At 30.1% G+C, this 21,582-nt stretch overlaps 1 protein-coding gene across 3 annotated transcripts in view; it reads right to left on the reverse strand.

Annotated features, from left to right (window-relative positions):
• The window catches only part of LOC115217005 (sodium channel protein type 4 subunit alpha B-like), a 155,490-nt gene that overhangs the window by 106,986 nt on the left and 26,922 nt on the right, over nt 1-21,582 (reverse strand). For all 3 annotated transcript variants that reach the window (XM_036507622.1, XM_036507623.1, XM_036507621.1), the window contains exon 9: nt 20,157-20,321. In XM_036507622.1, the coding sequence (XP_036363515.1) occupies nt 20,157-20,321 (165 nt within the window). The remainder of the gene's footprint in view (nt 1-20,156; nt 20,322-21,582) is intronic.

The following is a 21,582-nucleotide window of genomic DNA, read 5'->3' on the forward strand; positions in this document are numbered from 1 at the left end:
GCCTGGTGGTACGTAAAAAGCACTATCCGACTCATGGCCGTGGCACGTAAAATACTCCAATGCGACCGTACGACAGGCACCCATGCCAACCTCCTTTGCTTGTGAAGACATGTTGGGGCAAGCGAAATCGAAATCGAATTGAACCAGCCAGGATCCCTGGTCTGGTGGTACGTAAAAGCACTATCCGACTCGTGGCCGTGGCACGTAAAATACTCCAATGCGACCGTACGACAGGCACCCTTGCCAACCCCCTTTGCTTGTGAAGACATGTTGGGGCAAGCGAAATCGAAATCGAATTGAACCAGCCAGGATCCTGGTCTGGTGGTACGTAAAAGCACTGGTACGTAAAAAGCACTATCCAACTCGTGGCCGATGCCAGCACCGCCCGTCTGGCTTCCGTGCCGGTGGCACATAAAATACACCAATCTGACCGTGGCCGTTGCCAGCCCCGCTGGCACCTGTGCAGGGGCACGTAAAAAGCACCCACTACACTCACGGAGTGGTTGGCGTTAGGAAGGGCATCCAGCTGTAGAAACATTGCCAAATTAGACTGGAGCCTGGTGCAGCCTTCTGGCTTCCCAGAACCCGGTCGAACCGTCCAACCCATGCTAGCATGAGAACGGACGTTAAACGACGATGATGATGATGATGATATATATATATATATATATATATATATAATATATATGCATATATACACGCATATATAGTAAAAACAATGGATATGGTAGAGTGAGTACACTGGAAACTTTATTTGTCATGACATTCATTTTGATATATCCCATATCACTCCTTCGTGGGTGGGAAACTATACAGTGAATTATGGTGCATCTCATGGTGGCATTCTGCCTCAATGTATTTTAGATACAACTACTATCAACATACTTTAGTTCAGATTAAGAGTGAAACATTACTTATGTAGTGAAAAGCTGTGTTATGTCATCAGAAGAGATGCTTCTACACCATAGAGTGCACCATAATTCATTGCATAGTTTCTCACCTCTGAAGGAGTGATGCAGGATGTATTGAAATGATAGTTGTGATAAAAAAAGCTTCCAGCATACTCTATCTTCCATATTCATTGATTCTACTATACATAACGTACACTGAGGAATTCCTAATGTAGATCCAGAGACGATTGTGCAATTACCATAGATGACACACCAGGTAGCCATAAGCAGTGAATGTGCTTTGTCAGTATACTTCTATAGACATAACCAACGTGCAAAGTTTAAATTTAAACTTTAATTTCAATTTGCACACATGTATACACATACAGACACCACACACGCATATATATATATATATATATATATATATATATATATATATATATACACACACACATACACAAGTATGTCAGGTATATACCCAATAGGTATGTGTGTCAGTGTACACATATATGTATACTTATATATAAATGCATACACATCCTTATATATACACAGGGTAGGTAGAAAGTAACTAGGCATTAGAAATTGCTTATGATAAAAACAATTTTTAAGCAGACAACATTAATGGGGATTTTTTATTTTCTTATTTCTTATTTTCCAGATGGCCAGCCACTTGACTGTTCAGGAGTGAGCTAAGATACCACCACATTTTAAAGTGCGGAATTCCATTGTTTTGGTTCAGAGATGGTGATGTGCATGAAAAGGTAAGCATGCAACACTACATTCAGAGACAATAAAAAGTTGTCATGCAAAGCTGATGACCATGGGCTCTGTGAAAGAAGCAAGATGTGGCCATACAATCACACCCCGATCAGGGGAAAACGTAGCAACAGTGCAGGAAATGTTTAATCACAGCCTGCAAAATTCAACACGTCAGCAGCTCATGAAAGTGGACTAACAAGATAATGCAATACATATGGTGTTGCATAAAGAATTGAATTTTCATTTGTGGAAATCCCATTAGATGCAAGAGCTAAAACCTGAAGACTGTGATCACAGAAGTTCAGAAGTCCAGCACTCCAAGAAGTCCAGCACTCCAAGAAGTCCAGATCTCACTTCATGTGATTTTCACCTGTGGGGGTTACACAAAAGAGGTGTACAAAACAAAACTTTGCACAAGGGAGGACTTTGAGACATGGATTCAGGAGGTTCTCAATGATATCCCAGATGACGTTCTTCAGCAGGTTGTTCATTCCATTCCTGACCATTTGAGGAAATTGGTTGATGTCACTGGTTCTTACATTGAAATGTGAAGATTTACTTTCAGTTCCCCATGTAATAGAGAATGTATCATTGGTGTCAATAAATTTGTAAAAGGAATATGAATTTTATTACCAATTTTTAATGCCTACTTACTTTTCACCCACCCTGTATATATATATATATACATATATATGTAAATATATGTATATATATATATATATATATATATATATATATATATATATACATATATATACATATATACATATATTTACATATATATATATACATATATATGTGTGTGTGTATACATATATATATATATTTACATTTATATACATATATGCATTCATGTATATACATATTTATATATGTGTATATGTATATGTATATATATATATATATATATATGTGTGTGTGTGTGTGTGTATGTATATATATATGTACACACACATATGTGTATAATACATATACATATGTATATGTATAAATATGTGTATATATATATATATATATATATGTATATATATATATGTGTGTGTATATAGTATATATATATATATACTCTTTTACTCTTTTAATTGTTTCAGTCATTTGACTGTGGCCATGCTGGAGCACTGCTTTTAGTCGAACAAATCGACCCCGGGACTTATTCTTTGTAAGCCCAGTACTTATTCTATCGGCCTCTTTTGCCGAACCGCTAAGTGACAGGGACGTAAACACACCAGCATCGGTTGTCAAGCAATGCTTGGGGGACAAACACAGACACACAAACATATATACACACATACATATATATATATATATATATATATATAAATATATACAACAGGCTTCTTTCAGTTTCCGTCTACCAAATCCACTCACAAGGCATTGGTCGGCCCGAGGCTATAGCAGAAGACACTTGCCCAAGATGCCATGCAGTGGGTTTGAACCCGGAACCATGTGGTTGGTAAGCAACCTACTTACCACACAGCCACTCCTGCACCATATATATATATATATATATATATATATATATATATATATATATATATATATATGTATGTATGTATATATATATATATTTATATATAATACAAAATAAGAAAATGGAGAAATACATCTAAATCATTTATCAACTACCAGATAATACCCAATCACATACTTTATTAAACCACTACATAAAATTAAATAACAAAACAGCGTACATGAATGAGTAATACAATACAATAAGTATAATCATTATAAGAGGATATAAATAAATAAATATAAATAGATATAAATATAAATATACACTATATCTTACAACTGTTTCGGCCATGCAGATAAATATGCCTCATTTTACTTATATTAGCCATGTATAGTATGTCAATATGAAGTTAAAAATGAGACATTTACAAAGACATCTTAAGGCCTGTTCGGAGATTCTAAAGTATAAACCAAATTACATATATACTCATAAAGTGTGGGTACATACCCACACTTTTATGAGTATATATGTAATTTGGTTTATACTTTAGAATCTCCGAACAGGCCTTAAGATGTCTTTGTAAATGTCTCATTTTTAACTTCATATTGACATACTATACATGGCTAATATAAGTAAAATGAGGCATATTTATCTGCATGGCCGAAACAGCTGTAAGATATAGTGTATATTTATATTTATATCTATTTATATTTATTTATTTATATCCTCTTATAATGATTATACTTATTGTATTGTATTACTCATTCATGTACGCTGTTTTGTTATTTAATTTTATGTAGTGGTTTAATAAAGTATGTGATTGGGTATTATCTGGTAGTTGATGAATGATTTAGATGTATTTCTCCATTTTCTTATTTTGTATTATTAATTTATGGTAAAAATAATTTTACCTTTGCCCATGTAATACAGTAAATGAATTAATTGCATCACAATTCTTAACATTTATGTATTAACTTTGTTGGGTACTTCATTAGCAGTATATTGGATATATGTTATCCCATGGAGGGTTGAATTTGAAACCCCTATCTCAATTTGTAACTATATTTATATATATATATTTATGTATGTGTATATATATATATGTATATATATATATATATATGTATATATATATATATATGTATGTATATATATATATATATATATATATATATATATATATATATATATATATATATATATATATATATATATATACATAATGGATAGACAGATAGATAGATATCCATACAGACATGCACAGAAAGAGATACCGAGAGAGAGTGAGCAAAAGAAATATATACAGGGAAAAGAAAAAAAAAACCTTCATCTAATAATATTTCCTTAATGGAATATTTGATGTGAAGGAAGGTTTGCATGTAAAATTGATGTAACTTGTTTGTTTGAATCAATGATTACATTGAGAATAATTGATGTGTATATAAAAATCTACATGTAAAAAGGTTCTTTAGTTATAGATGTAGTCTATAAAATTAAGAACAATTTACAGACTGACATACTTTATATATAGTTATCTAGTATCTAGCAAGCTGTAGTAGGTGAAGCCATGTGGCCAACCTATCATTATTACAGTCATGGTATCCAAACAATGAAGACAATTTAAGGACAGCAAAATATTTTTAAGAGTAGAATATGTTAAGCAAGTAAACGAAGCTCCTAACCCGGCTCAATAATTGTAAATTTAGTTATATCCAATTGCTTTTTGTTTAAATTGACAAATAATATATAATATTTTCCAGTTCATGAACCAACAAAATATATCCTGTCAGCATCTAAAATATTTCTGTAATATTCATATTTATATTTTTGATTTTGAAATATTAAACACAATATAGCAAAAACTAAAAAAATTATAACAGAATTTTTAACAAATTATAACTATTTTACTTTTATAAATATTTTTTTTGTTATAGTTCCTCCTTTGAAAATGTTATCCATTTTTGAAAAAAAAAAAGGAGTTTAATTTCCCTTTATATATGATTAGCATTTACCCTAACTTGCTTCAGCAATTATTCCTTGAATTTTGGTTATAAATCTGAAGATAAAATCTGATGTCTGAAAATTACACAAAAGCCAGCTAATAAAAAAAGTCAAAGCATTAAATAAATTGGAAAAAAAAAATACAAGAAAGCTATTCTAAAATAATACTAAGCATATAATATTAATTCTTAAAATATTTTTAAAGAATACAATCAATGAGAAAGATTTTCATGAGAGAGTTTTCAGCAGGTGATTTTTTTTTATCTACATATCCAGTGCTAAGCAGATTACTACCACTAGCAGAATGTGGCCACTGTTACCACCTAAACTACACTTCTAAGAGAGCTATCATCTGGAACATCATGCATTAGGAAACAGAAAATTCTGTTTTTAAAAGTTGCTCCATTACTCTTTCCTGTAAAGCTTAATGACTCAATTATGTATCGAATATGTTTATATACACAATATTGTAACCTGTTCATGAAAAACAAATTTTCTTTGTGCAAGAAAATAATCAATAATAAATTACAGTGATATGTAAAGAAAATGAAATAACAACACATAACAAACAAATACAGGGAAATAGTAGACATTAAAGAAGAATGTAATGAATCTAAAAATTTTATATCAAGATAAGATCAGGATAAGTGACAGAAAAAAAAACCAAAGCAAAAAATAATTATTGCTTGTAAGTCATCACTTTCAGAAAATATGAGAAAGAGAGAGAGAGAGAGAGAGAGAACAACAAAATGTTCTTATTTGATTTATTTTTTTCCCTTATTCTGCTTAATACTGTTTTAAAGATCTTTCTCATCATAAACATGTTTAAAATTATTTTCAAAATCTTTAATTTTTATGTTAGTAACAAATTTACATAATAGCTTATGCACATACTTATTCTAGTCTTAGGTCAGAATCTATACTTCTATAAACAGCCGCAATATTTTTGATATAGTAATCTGAACCCCAAATTAGTAGTTCTTTTGCCCAACTCATTTTTATTGCTACCTAACTATTTTCATTCTCTCTCTGAGTCACTTACCAAACATTTGATGCAGGTCTTCATTTTGAGGACTGTGACTCTGTTTATTTACTTCCATCCCATGTTGTCTTATAATGAAATGAACATTTTAGAATGTATATCAGCCATGGCAGTTTCACATATCCACCACAAATTTTATTTAAGAAAACTTTCATAGCTATTGGTGGACCAGTTGATAAAAGAAAATACAGCTTATTCTGTTAATACATTCTATTTTTCTTTACAAATAATATTCTTGCAACTTTCAGTATTTGCTTATTTATATGGGCAAATTCTCATGAGTATCATCTATAATCATGGATTATTCAGAAAGCTTTAAGTCAATGATAACTACACATGATATAGACAAAATCTCAGCTATGCCCACAAAGATATAATATCCTCTCCTAAAATAATAAATTCTATTGTAAGAAATTTACTAATACAACTGTGAATGTGAATCAGTTTTTAAATGGAACTTGAATATCTAGCACCCTTTTATAAAGAAACAAATCATTTGTGAAACTAACTAAAATTGTAAATTACTATTCAATTAACCAAGAGGAATGACTGAACAAATACACCTTTTATTTACAAGCCTATCAAGGAAGTAAAGAGAATAAATTTCAACATTTTATGAATATTAATTTAATGACTCATATTCCTTTAACAATCGATATCTTTCAATGCAGAGCACATTATAAATAATATTATTATCAAACAAAAAATAAAAAGAGAAAAAAAGAAACTAGTTTAAATTCATAAAAAAAGCAGTATAATATATATATTTATTTAGTTAAAATGAAACTCAAAGATGAGGCCCACTATTTGAATGTGAGGGTATACATTAAATGTTTTCAAAGGCATGATTAAAATGCAACCTAATTCTTAACTATTGATACAGTTTCAAATGATCCTAGCAATGTTTATCAACCATTAAACTTTAAAAAAAATGCCAATTTCAATCTTAGATGTACTTGTAAAAATGAGGTGCATATTCATACACATACATAGCTATATTATATATGATTACACAAATATGGTACATATATGTTCACATAAACAGTCAAATACACAACAACACATGTATGAATATATTTTTAGTGACTAATTCAACTTCCATACAATAGTATCACACCAGTATCCAGGAATTTGAATATGGCAACCTTCAAAGGACTCTCTTGTAAGTGTTGAAACAAATGTCATGATGCTGGCATGTCACATATGTGACACTACCTATGTTCTGTTGCCTCCAAAAGAGAGAGGAAACATTTCAGTCTGACAAATTGACATTTTTTATTTAAATCTTTTTTTTTTATTAATCATTGGTGCGGGGTGGTTTATGAAGAGTGAAATATAAATTACACTGTTTTGGACTATCATTGTATGTGGTAGCACTCTTCTGATAAATGATGTAATATCAGTAAGCTAATTTTTTTTATCTTTCTTTTGCCAAGACTACAAGGAGAAATTTGCAACAAATCTCAAGTCCAGGTTAAATCCTGCAAAAAGTGAGTTTGGAAAAGTCACCAAACCCAACCTAAAGAGGTGTACGCTTGCTTCATAGAACTCAAAAATGCATATGACCACATACTGCTGGACATGCATGTGAAGGGTTTTACAGGAGTTTGGAATTAATGAGCAACTTTTTTTAGTTGGGAAATCCCTATATAAAAAGTTCAGATGTTTGTATTCAGATAAATGGTGTTAAGTTGAAACCTTTCAATGGTGGGTGTTGGGTTTCAGCAGGGATGCATTTTGTCACCTCTCTTCATAATTTTTATGAACTGGATTGACATGTGCAGCCATTGTGAAAGTGGTATCACAATCAGTTGGTGTAGGATTGGTTGGTTGATATTTGCAGATGACATGGTGCTACTTGGCTCATCAGCAAGTGATCTCTAGTATATACTGAATTAATTTGCTACCAAGTTTTGCAAAGTAGGAATGAGAATTAGTGTTACAAAAACTGAAAACAGGTCTTTTCAAGAAAGTTTTCCCAGTGCACTCGGCATATTAGTGGAACATTGCTGAGACAAGTGGTGAAGTTTAAGTATCTTGGGGTTCAATTCATGAGTGATGAGAAGCAGGATGCTAGATTTGCAAGTGCTGGCACCTGGCAGTAATACACTAACTCCTGCATTCAATTCTCAAGAAAGAGGTTGGTAAAAAAGTCACACTTTTTATTTTCAAACCAGTTTAATTGTCTATCCTTACCTATGGTCATGAATTTTGGGTAATGATCAAAAAGTATGATTGCAACTACATGCACCAAAATGTGGTTACACTGAAGGGAATAATGTTACTCAGGTTACTTCATAACATTGAGAAATCACAGCTCTGGTACCACAAATGTATGATTAGATTGTCACAGGAAAGAATTGCAAAACAGATTCTTCGAGCCAAGTCAACCAGCAGGGGACCTAGATGTAGACCAAAAACAAGATGGATGGATAATATCCATAGTCTCAGTTGGTCATGCTTGAGAATTCAATGGAAAACTCTAAGGATGGTTGCATCAGTAATGACTAGGACTCTATGGAGGAGATGCCTGAAGGCTCTGCTCCCATGACTTTCCCAAGAATAGTGGTGAAGATGTATGGATAAAATTTGAAATTCCACTAAATTCAACGGGATAATACCAATACAGTAGTTTACTCTTTTAGCAATATTAGCAATGAAAACGGATGCACTTTGACTCAGTTCAATATTGTTGAATTCAACCTGTCAATTTTCAAGCCCCTCTTCAACAGAGCTGTGGAATTTGAAATGACACATTGCAATAGTGTTGATAGCAATCTCAACATGATCATGAGCGTCGGAAAGTCACAGTTTTCCATGGAGAAAGACTCATGGTTCATTTGATATTATGGTGGGCTGCTTTGTCAAAGGAGATGCATGTAATCTAGTTGGATTATTCATCCTAAGTAATCTTAAAAAAAAACATTTAAGATTTTAGACATCAGGCCGGACAGAGATGACAACCTAGCTATCATTAAGAACATACATGAATAAGATCTACATAACACAAGGAAACTAAATACCTAATTAGTACCTTTAAAGAACTAGGGAAGAATATCACTAATTACATATATAAATTTCTAGACATTTTAAAAAATCTCAACCAATGTAAGAACTGTACAGAAAACAAAATGAAAAGCTCATTTACATCAACAGAATCTCCACCATTTAAAAAAATCTAACTAACAACAATTTCCAACCTGTGCTAGCACGGAAAACGGACGTTAAACGATGATGATGATGATGATGATGATGAACAATATAGTAAAAACTCCAGCATCTCAGAAAATGGAACATTTTATAGAATTACAATCCAGTGCTACAATATACTTCTGAATAATGGATTTAGAGAAAAAAATTAAGTTTATCTCTAAACCTGAATCACTATAAAATCATAAAAAATGCAATCATGGTGAAATCTAATTTGGGCCATCATATTGCCCATGTGAATATTTGATATTGCTAGGAATTTCATAAACATGATCCATTTTCTCATAGGATACAAACATTACAAACTAGTTCACAGTAAAACTTAAGGGTAAACTATAGATGCAAGACAAACACAGGGAACATCCTTGCATGCTGTAGGTGCCTCAAACTACCATGTAGTTATGAGTGGCAATGACTGCAACAGTCCAAACAGAATTATACCTTTGGCAATTGATGCAATGATGTATCAATGATTTATGAGCTATCATGCTAATCCAAGGAAACATAAGATCTAGATTATATATTGAAATGTGCTAGTGCAGTTTCAAGAGCCAAGTCTACCTTTAGACATGCAGACAAAAAGAAACAATGGTACTTGAAATATCACAATATTGATAAGTTTTAATATCACCTAATCTAAACTACTTTTCAGCAGCAAACACATCCATTGCTATGGTTTTACTTTAAAATATTCATTGTGACCAAGACAACAAAATTACACTACTTTGACCTATTACTGTATGTGGTGGCTTCATCCTGATAAACCATGTAATGTCAATAAGCTCATTATTAACTTTATGTTCTTCAAGACTGCAAGGAGAAATTTGCAACCCCAGAACTAATTTCTAAGTGTTAACATGAGAATAATTTCTAACTTTCTAATCTCAAAAGAATGATTGAACATGAAACATCTGAACAATTGAAAGTTCACAGACCACCATCCTATTCAAAAGACAAACCAGAAGTCAACAAAATGATGAGCCATACTGAAAAAAAGCTTTCTTCACAAAAAAATAATCTAACAAAAACAATCCATAAGTGTTATTCATTCCACCAGCTAGCCTCATCCAAAGATTGTCTAAGAACAGGGATATGAAACCCTGATTAATGGAATGCTGTAAGTTGTAACTGTAACCCTACATATTAACTATTTACTCATCTAAAGGTACAAAGTTTTCTTATATTTTGTTTGTAGTAGACACATACACACATAGACACATACACACATGCTCACATATATACAAATATTATACATATACAATCACAAAACTATTTCAAAGATAAGATGAGAAACCTATAGTTTTAAATAACTAATAGAAAATAATTAATTTTTCCATGATAACTGAAGTACTTATCTTGCATATTTATAATCCCATCTGATTATAAGACAAGCAATTAAAGATGTAAATCCTAATGGTTGTAGGTACTATTGCAAATTTAGGTAGTCATTTCACTTTATTTAATCATTTATTATTGATCTCTTATTTAAAATAGATGTAAACCTTCAAGATATAACATGTATTTACAAAAGTAAAAACTTCAGTAGTTAAAGGAAAATTGCTAAAGTTGCTATTTAGGTGCTAAATAGTAAAAGTTAAAATTAATGTTAAAATATTTGAAGAGAGCATTAAAAAAACATGTGGTGAAGGATAAACAAACTTAATTGACTAATGTTATTTTCAATTATGTAGCAAGTATGGGACACAATTTTAGCAAGTACAGGAGATATGATTGGCTTTGGATCTCATCAGTAAAACAAAGTCTTCACAGTATTTTCCCTGGTAGTGATGAAATATCATTAATTGTACAATAACTGTACACTGATTGTTGTAGGAAAATAGAGTTGTTAAGTAGAGGATAAAATGCTTTGCTGATTATGTCAGAACAAGACTGAAATAGGGAAAAAAAAGACTGCCTCTGAAAATACTAGTTATTAATTAAAATTGTTTTCTTTCCTTGCAGTAGATTTATTTCTAGTGAGCTTTGCATTGTTCTCTGCATTGAATATGCTTGCACTAACTTGGTTATTGTTTTTCATGTGGATAGTATCTCTGATTATCTGTTTCCTTGACTAGTAAATCAACATCTTGATTTTCCCAAGTATATAATATTAAACTGCCCAATATTTTAGCAAACAATAACACTAAATTGATTGTGAAATGAAGATGTAGAAAATAGTATTTTAGTATTTAGTTTGGAATTATCTTCAATGAGTAATAATTAATGTTGAATAAAATCTTCGAAATATTTTCATACTATATGTTTATGTAATTTTTGTTTAATATGATGCAGGTTTAATATGAGCAAAATGAAGTAAATAAACAACATTATCAATATATATATATATTCAAAGCTATTCTAAGCTTGACAACTATATATTGTTCCACCACTATTTAAACCATATAATTTCTTTTTTATATTATTTAATACATGTGACTTATTTTGTAGTAATTTTTTTTAAACAATTGTTGCTATAACTGAAAACAATACCAATATTATAAAAATAAATAAAATAAAAAGAACTAAATGAAAACTTAAAAGAATACAAACTTTAATATGTTCACATACTGAAGGGAAACTTTGACTACTAAAATAATAAACAGACATCTTTTATAACATTAATGACATATAAGCCAAACTACTGCAATCATAGGAATATTGTGAAGGCTGTAAAGAAATTTTATGCACAGTCAGTAAATATATTATTAAAGATTACAATCTTGAAAAACATTAAAATCAATGAATTTTCTGGGATAGCAATTTAAATAAACATAGGTAATATTATTAAACACCCTTTCCGTTCTTAGGGGTGGTATTTTTTTTTGATAGTCTTTATAAAAAAAAAATGAAATAAAATTATTATATTGGACAAATATAGCTTTGCTCTTTAGACTGGCAACACATCCTCGATTTGCATTTAAGACACATTTTTTCCTCAACATACAAATGTTTTATCAATTGTGATGTTTGCTGAAATATTTCTAGTTTGAAGGTATATTAATGTGTTAAAAGCATGAAGTATGATGCTACTTAGATATATTGAGTAAAGCATATGGGTGAAAAGTACAATATAATTTTGCAAAAAAAAAAAAAAAGAAAAAGGGCATTTGAATCTGACTTTTGCTATCAAAATAAAACATTATTTAAAACAGAAGAATAAAGAACAATTATCTCAGAATGAGAATTTAAATCTTTTACTGTTGTATCCAGGGAGAGTCATTCTCTTTTAGTGCCTTATAATTTAACGCACTTACTGGTAAAATTTTCACTTATTTCCTTCTTTATTTATTTCTTTATTTTTCTAGTAGAAATTTTACTGGTAAGTGTGTTAAATTATAAGGCACTAAAAGAGAATGACTGTTCCCAGACACAACAGTATATGCTCCAACACATGAACTCACATAAAGAATCTTGCAAACCAAATCCAAAAACGAAATTAAATCTTATAGCTTATTATAAATATTATCAAAGATAGTAATTAGTTAAACTTTTAGTCATCTAAAAAAAAAGCATGCATAAATATATGTGTGTTTACTTGTATATGACTCTGTGTGTGTGTGTGGGCATGGGTACACACACATACACACAAACACACACATATATATATATATATATATACATATCAGCTCTGGCTAAAAGTTTGAATACATATTTAAAATTAAAAATTTTTCAAAATATATTTTGATATAAAGATAAAAACTAATTATTAACTGAATATTTTCAAATAACAAAGTTAATTAATTTATATTTCATATTATAAGAATGATGTAATATTTCATAATTTCAACATCTGGCTAACATTTCTGATACTATAAATTACTACCTAGAGTGATCTAGCAGTGGTCTGCCCATGATCAGGTCCTGTGTATGTGAACACTCTCCTGCACTCTCTGCCATTCCCCTGCCACTGTCAAGTAAATTACTGCAATATCAGCTACAATGACTAGATTTGGGATGAATACTGGAGTGGTTTTTTATTGCCTTCACTAGGCACATGGCCTAGTGGTTACACTCATGGTTGCAAGATCATGGGTTCAATTCCCAGATTAGGTGATGTATTGGGTTCTTGAGCAAAACATTTCATTTCATGCTGGTCTGTGGGTGGAAGAGTGGCAGAATTGTTGGCTGTCATAGAACAACATTGAGGATTGCTTGCAATTTTGCAAGGATGATAAAAATTGAATTATGGAAGATAGCTTAAAGTCATGTTTAATTACTAAACATCAATTAAACATTTGGTATCTAATGCTCCTTTAATTAATTTTCTATCAAACAACTGTCAGTATAAAGCTGTTGCATGAGTAAAGTAATGCTGGTATTCAGATGATGCTTTAAAGTACAGCCATAAACTCTAAAACTTATCTGGACGTTCTGAAGAATTAAGTTTCTTGAACATATGATAATCTTTAATTGCACTATATTCTAATAAGATGGTTCATCCAGTCATTCTGCAAAACCACTTAGATTTAATCTTATTATTTTATTGGACTGATAGTCAGAATAGTCTGCTAACCTGAAGCATACAAAAATTGTGTAGGTTCATACAAAAAGGAAAATTGTAGCTTTAATTCTTTATTAATTTCAGATCTAAATGAGAAGAAATCACAGGTTTGAAGACACAAGGTTCTGCAAAAACTTAGTTAAAAGAGTAACTGATGCATTGCTGCTGTTGTACTGGAAGCAAAGGTGTATATCAGATATGAACACTATGATGTTGTACTTTTGTTCAAAGCTTTCAGGTTACCTACTTATTTTAATATTAAGTATACTTCATCTGAGCGTGATCGTTGCCAGAGTGGCTATCTGGCCCCTGGCCAGTGGCACGTAAAAGACACCATTCAAGTGTGATTGTTACCAGCATCGCCTTACTGGCACCTGTGCCGGTGGCATGTGTAAAAGGATTCTAGTGAAGTCATTGCCAGTACCATCTGACTGGCCCTGTGCCGATGGTACATAAAAGCACCCACCACACTCTTGGAGTGGTTGGCGTTAGGAAGGGCATCCAGCTGTAGAAACTCTGCCAGATCAAGATTGAAGCCTGGTGCAGCCATCTGGTTCACCAGCCCTCAGTCATTCGTCCAACCCATGCTAGCATAGAAAGTGGACGTTAAACGATGATGATGATGATGATGACTCCTTAGTGACATTTCCAAATTCAGCCAAGGTTAACTTTGCCTTTTATCATTTTGGAGTTGGTAAAATAAGTATCAGTTGAGTATTGGGGTTGATGTAATTGACATACTCCCACCAATGAATTTGCAGGCCTTGTGCCAAAATTTGAAACCAGTATTAAGTATACTCCTTGCTTTTGCTATACATCATCAATGATGACACCTTAATAAGAGTATTTGAACTTTTGATAAGGAATGTATATATTATATGTATATGTATATATGCAGTGTGTGTGTGTGTGTGTTGTGTATAAACACAAACATATATATATTTACACTTACAATATAAATGTAGAAGTTTTGAAATATATATACATATATATATATACATAAAACGAGGTGAATTTGGAACCAAATACAACTATAAGAAAGGATTGTAATATGTTGGGTTAAAAACCCTGGCATAGAAAAATGATTGAAAGCTACCTGTAGGACTTGAATCATGCATCTTCTCTCACTGTGACAGATATGCAACCAATTGTAGACTTACATTCTTGTTTGACAGAAGGGAGGCCGAACGTTACTTTGAAGCAATTGGTAGCATGTCTATCAGGGTTACGGAAAATGTGTGGTTCAAGACCTGCATGTTACTTTTGGCCTTTTTCTCACCAAACAAGTTTATCCTGATATATTGCAAGCTAATATTTATGGCCCTACTTGTTTTGAAATAAATTATTAAATGATTACAATATATATATATATATATATATATATATATATATATATATATATATATATATATATATATGTATGTATATGTATATGTTTGTGCGTGTGAGTATACACACACAAACGTAGGTATATAAATGTTGGTATATATATATATATATATATTAATAGAAATGTCTGCTTGTACATGTGCATGCGTGTGTATTCTGGAATAAAGATTATAACATAATATTAAATTTCAGTAGGATGGATCATTCATATTTGAAATTATTTTTCTGAATGACAATGAAAGTATTTAAAATGAACAGAAAATCAAGGGTTTAAATAAAACATATAAATTTTGAACAACTGTTACATGTTAGTGTAGAAATAGAAACCAAAATTAGAATGATGAAAATAAAACAAAAATATAAAGATATGAACATACATATACATATAAAAGGTAAGAAACACAACTAAATAATAAACAAGATTGAAGTGAGTACTTACAGTCTCCTCCCCTCCCCTCCACTCATACACTAACCTTATTAGCAGAATAAGAGTGTCAATATATGAAGTCTTATCTATATAATGTTACAGTCCATAAAATGAGGCCAATAATATAATAATCTCTCTAATTATATGTGTGCATGCACACACACACATCAATAATATTTATATGTGTGTGTGAGTGTGTGTATACATACGCACACATCTACATATATAACATACACACATGCATATATATATATATATATATATATATATATATATATATATATATATATATATATATATATATACAGCCAAATGTTAGAGGAACTCCATATTTTCTAACATCAATGATTTTAGAAATAATTCCTGATTCATTTCAAATCAATAATGTTTTACTTTGACCCTATTTCAACTATATCATATCAGGAAAATAATTACATTAGCATTAATTTATTATTATTTTCATCTTCTTTACGGTGCAAACCCAGGTGACACTGTTTAGAACTTATTCCAGTTGCAATAGATTTATTTTGTTCATTTATCACGTCTTGTTACACACACAGTTTTTTGACAAATTCCTACACAAAACTGTGAGGCATAAAATTATTCATATATGGTACCGAATTTAAATATAAATACAGAGCTATTATCTGACTAAGTAAATTCAGTATTCACCCACTAGATATTAAAGAAATCTCATTAAACTAACTATCAAATAAGTTTGGTGGATGACTATTTACTATTAAAGAGCTGAGTGTAAAAAAAATTTTTTTTAAACCCATTTATTTATTGAAATTCTATTACTTCTCCATGAGTACACAAATTTAAATTGCTCAAAATATGTTACTTTGCCAAACTGCAGTTTAAAATAAATAAAATGCAGTATAAAACAGCCGACTAACTGCTTCTTAAAATGAAGAAGTTAGGTTTCACGTTTTTTTAATAAAACAATGTATTTATTTGTATTTACAATTAGTTTCAAATTACTAGTCATAACAGAGCTAAAGTTCATATGAACAGTAAATTTTATACACTGCATGAATAGTACATATAGAATATCCAAAATAGAATAAAACTACACACATCCAATGACATACACACTTATATAGCCTTACTTAAAAATAATATAGCCCTACTACCATACATACATGAGTGTTGCTGACTTAATTCTAAACAACCTATTAAAGTGTTCATAAAGGGAACCTGTACTAAAAAGCTGCTTGACCAAAAAAAAAAAAAACCCTATGGACAAGTGGAGGGAAAGTGATTTTATACTTCTTTATTCCATTCTTTGATGGCAGTTATATTATGAGATTTACATCATGTTGTCTATTAACCAGAATAACAGGAGGAAAGAAAATATATTCTGATAGACTAGCTACTACCTCATACACACAGACTATTCACTGCCCTAATTACACACCCCATTACATGCATGCATACCAATACATACATATACCCACCCATGCATATTGTACATTGTCAAATGGCATACTATGAAGATGGCTTTATGGAGTATACAACAATAAAATAAAGATGCCCGGAAACAGAAATATGCATAAATAATTCATATAATACTTCCTTCAGATCAATGATTAATCTTCAAAATATTTCACTATGTCATTTTTCTTTTGTGGTTCAAGAAAGAAGCTCATATATTTATTTACAAATTAATTTTGGAGTATTACTTAGTATTTTTTCAATTGAAATTTAATACAGTCAACATTATCATTAATTTCTTAACAAACATCCTTTTACTCAAATTGTGTATTATCAAAAGTATTTCACATAGTCCAATGTGATTAATGAGATTATAAAATATTTTAAGATAACTAATTTTAAATTGAGCTATATGCACACATGATTCACCTTTATGCTAAATCCTTCTGAAATTAGTCATATTGTTTTACCTGAAATATTAATTCCTTGTCAAATGAAAACTAAAAAAGGTTTACTTGCTAAGACACAAATACCAAGAAAATATTAAGCTTTTTGGGCAATGTTCTCATTTCTAATACCCTTTACATCTATGAATGAAAAGCTTCCAATATAAAATGGGGAAAAATAAATTAAAAGCTTCAGATATTTTGATAAGCAACTTTTAATGAAATATGACAGCTAAAATTTATTTTATTTCAATAAATATGATTCTTTACTTTGTCAAACAATATGTTTAAATGGCTAACATTTTACTGTTATACAAAAGAATCAGTTGCATGACTGTGAATTCAGACATTTATTAAAATAAATATCTGAATTCACAGTTTTAGTACAATTATCTGCCCTGTTCCTAATGCTAATCTTTCAACCTTTTCAGTGGCAAATGGTAGGCTTAATCTGTTACTTCCTATTTTGTTTCAATCATGTCCTTCCTATTTTGTTTCAAGCATGTGGACTAGATCTCCACTCTGAGGATGACTTAATATTTTGATGTGTTACTTTCTATCATAGCAGCCCATGAAATGTGACTTCTTTCTCCCTTACCCTCATCAGATTCAGAGGTCTGTACAAAAATCATGGATGTTGTCCTTTCTCTTCATACTTAATAAAAAAATTTGAAAAAAAAAAGGATGAGCTCTTCACAAATAAATCCTGTTATTTCCCCTACCTATAAAATGTTAGACAATATGCCTATATAAGAAATAAAATGTTTCCAATGTTTGTAATGAATCTTGTGCAATGGGACAACTCACTATTCCCAAAGATTTAAGCAAGGGTTACTTTTATTATATTAATAACTGTTCTAACATAGGCACAGAATTAATACTATTATCATCACTGGCACAAATGGTAGAGTGGCAAAAGTAGTAAAAATAAATCCTCTTTAGTCTAGAAAACTATCTAACCATGCATTAGTTGCTAGTGAATTTGGTCAACAATTGAGCATTTCCAATTTCATAGTGGCCAGGTTAAGAGGTAAGATTTTAATGGCTTACTCAGGGAATAGCTAGCTTCAGTGTTAAGATATGAATTTGTTTTTAATTAAGATGCCAATGCTACATCTATTCAAATATAGTGACTCCTTGAAATAAGATGACTAATTAGATTAACTAAATTTTGAAAATATATCACAGAAATTCACTAAGAAATTAAAAAGATCTATGTATATAAATAAATTAAAGCTTCTTAAATATAATTCCAAAATACAAACTAAATCAATAGTTCATACATAAAAGTAAACCAGAAATTCTGATACATTTCCAGAAACTCTTGTAGGTCACTTGACTATGCTTATATAATTTCAAAATTGATTTTTAATGATATCATATTTCTGTTTAATCATCTATAGTTGGTGCACCATTTGTGTTATATTGCATAAATTCAAGAATACAAATAAACAAGTCAAACAATAAAGAAGAATAAAACAGAAAACATGTCTTTGAATTAAATATGATTAATTGAAGAATCCGGAATCTAGTCAATAACAGAATGGAAAATAAATTTGATACATTTATTACATTAAAATTCCTTATAAATTTTAAGCATTTCATTATTAATCATTAAAGTATACCAATTTGAGTATAAAACCATATATCTGATCTTATGGCCAAATTGGTTTCTCATTGTTTTTTAAGCAACATAATCATTTTTTATTGTTATTTTTAATCCAAAATACACACAATGTGAATAATTTAAACAAAAACAAAACTTTTAATGGATAGTTAGAATATAAAAAACATTCATAAATTGTAAATTGTAAAATAAAATTGTGCAAATTTTTGTATTTGCAATATCCTCTTTTTGTTGGATGCTCAACAAATGTTATTTTTACTTTTCCTTTTTGAGGTATCGAAGAAGTTTCAGATATTTTAGAACTATTAAATACTGAAATATGTCTCAGGAGACATCATCAATAATTTAGTTTTATATAACTTAAGTACAGCTCTGAAAAATGTTTAAAGAAATATTATTTGATGAATGTTAATCTTTGAAAATATTTGATGGTTTAAAAAGATAAGAAATAACTTTTAGCTTAATCAGATTGTTTAAAACTGTTTAGATAAATAATAATAATAATAATAATAATAATAATAATAATAATAATAATAATAATAATAATAATAATAATAATAACAACAATGATGATGATAATAATAGTTTAATAGAAACTTAACTATATTGGAAGAAATCACTAAACATTCATAGTTAATTACAAAACACTAAAACTAGCTTTAAAAGATACCAACAAACATTAAGAAATGTTAATAAATGTTAACACTAGTTTTTAGGGGAACATTAAACATTCAGGACTATTGATGAAATGTTAAAACTAATTTTTAATATGTTACTAAGCATTCAGGGACAGTGAAAACAAAGGCAGTACTCATCTGGTTAAAAATTGATAAAATATCAAATATTTCAAGTTGACCAAATTTTTTTTATTATAACTGATATCTTGAGACAGTAGTGAAATTAAAGGTGTTAAAAAACAATAAACTAGTTGGGAAAGGGCTTAAAATTGCCTGAAAATAATTACTAACCTTCCGTTCGGCTTCCTCTTCTTCAGCATCTGCTTGGTCTTGTTTCTGTTGCTCATCATAAGACATGGCAACAATGGCTAATATTAAATTAACCAGATAGAAAGATCCCAGAAAGATGACCAAAATAAAGAATAATGCATGAATGGGACCCTCAGCTCGTATAACCTATCAAAAAAAAAAGTTTTTTCTTTAAAAAGCAAACATTTGTAATTTGGATAGGAAATTCTAAACATATATGTAAGTTTTATAATTCTTTATCATCTGCAGTTGAGTAAAATAAGTTTGGTAAACAAGTGAGTATCAACATGGCACAAAAGATTTGATGGAGCTAGAGCAGAATCCAACAGCATAGATTTTCTTCTATGCCTAAAAACAAACTTTACAAAACCTTATGTAAAGCACAAAATTATATGAAGTATTTAAACTTGGTATATTAAACAAGAGGTGGGAAACCTGTAACCCCTAGACAAATGTGGCCTTATGAAAGAAGTATGTTGTAGGGAAAATCATTATACTAGAATATATTTTTTTCATGGGCTATCTTTTCAATTACTTGAAAATTTTAGAAACATTTATATTTCTTTATCTACACTTATAATTACTTCTTTAAAGTAATTACAATTGTGTTTAAAACAGGGATCTGAAGAACTTTTCAGAAAAAAGTTACAATGATGGTGCTTATTCCAAAACTCTGCCTTTTTTCACACTTTGTTAGAGTTTATATGAGAAATTACATTTTATAAAATGAGAATTTAGAAGTATCAATATTTTTTTAATGAAGCTTTGCTAAATGGCAGTTAACTTCAATGTGGCCTGTCAACATTAAAAAAGCTTCCCCACTGCTGCACTAAACTATCAGGAGTAACATTTACTTATAAGTCAGTATCCTTATATACATATACATATATGAAAGATGAGTACAAATATATTTTTGTTAAAATATTAATTATATTTTATTTTTTATATTCTTCCTTTTCCAACTGGCTGAATAAATATCAATTTTCCATTGAATTGCATGTCTCATTCAAAGGGTTTTATTGAAAAAACAAACAAACAAAAAAACCCCAGAGTTTTAACTCCTGATATACTTCCTGTTACCAATACTCAGAAGCAACAAAAAAGATTTTACAATAAGTGTCTTTCAAGACTTATTGTATGACACCATAAGCTCACAAGATTTTGAAGTTGACACCATACACATTAATTTTCTACATTAAAGACCAAATTGGTTCAACATATGCAGCCTCAGCTGTTTCTCCACATTTTTAATAAATTTGACAGTACGTTATCAGACTGATAGAGACAAAAAGATATTAATCTAGTTGAAATATAAACAATTTTTCTTAAATCAAATAAGTTTATGCTGATTTGTTGATTACTATTAATTGTTATTTTAGTACTGGTTTATCAAATTAGGTAATTAGTT

Source organism: Octopus sinensis, linkage group LG11 (genome assembly GCF_006345805.1).
Source record: "Octopus sinensis linkage group LG11, ASM634580v1, whole genome shotgun sequence".
NCBI lineage: Eukaryota > Metazoa > Mollusca > Cephalopoda > Octopoda > Octopodidae > Octopus > Octopus sinensis.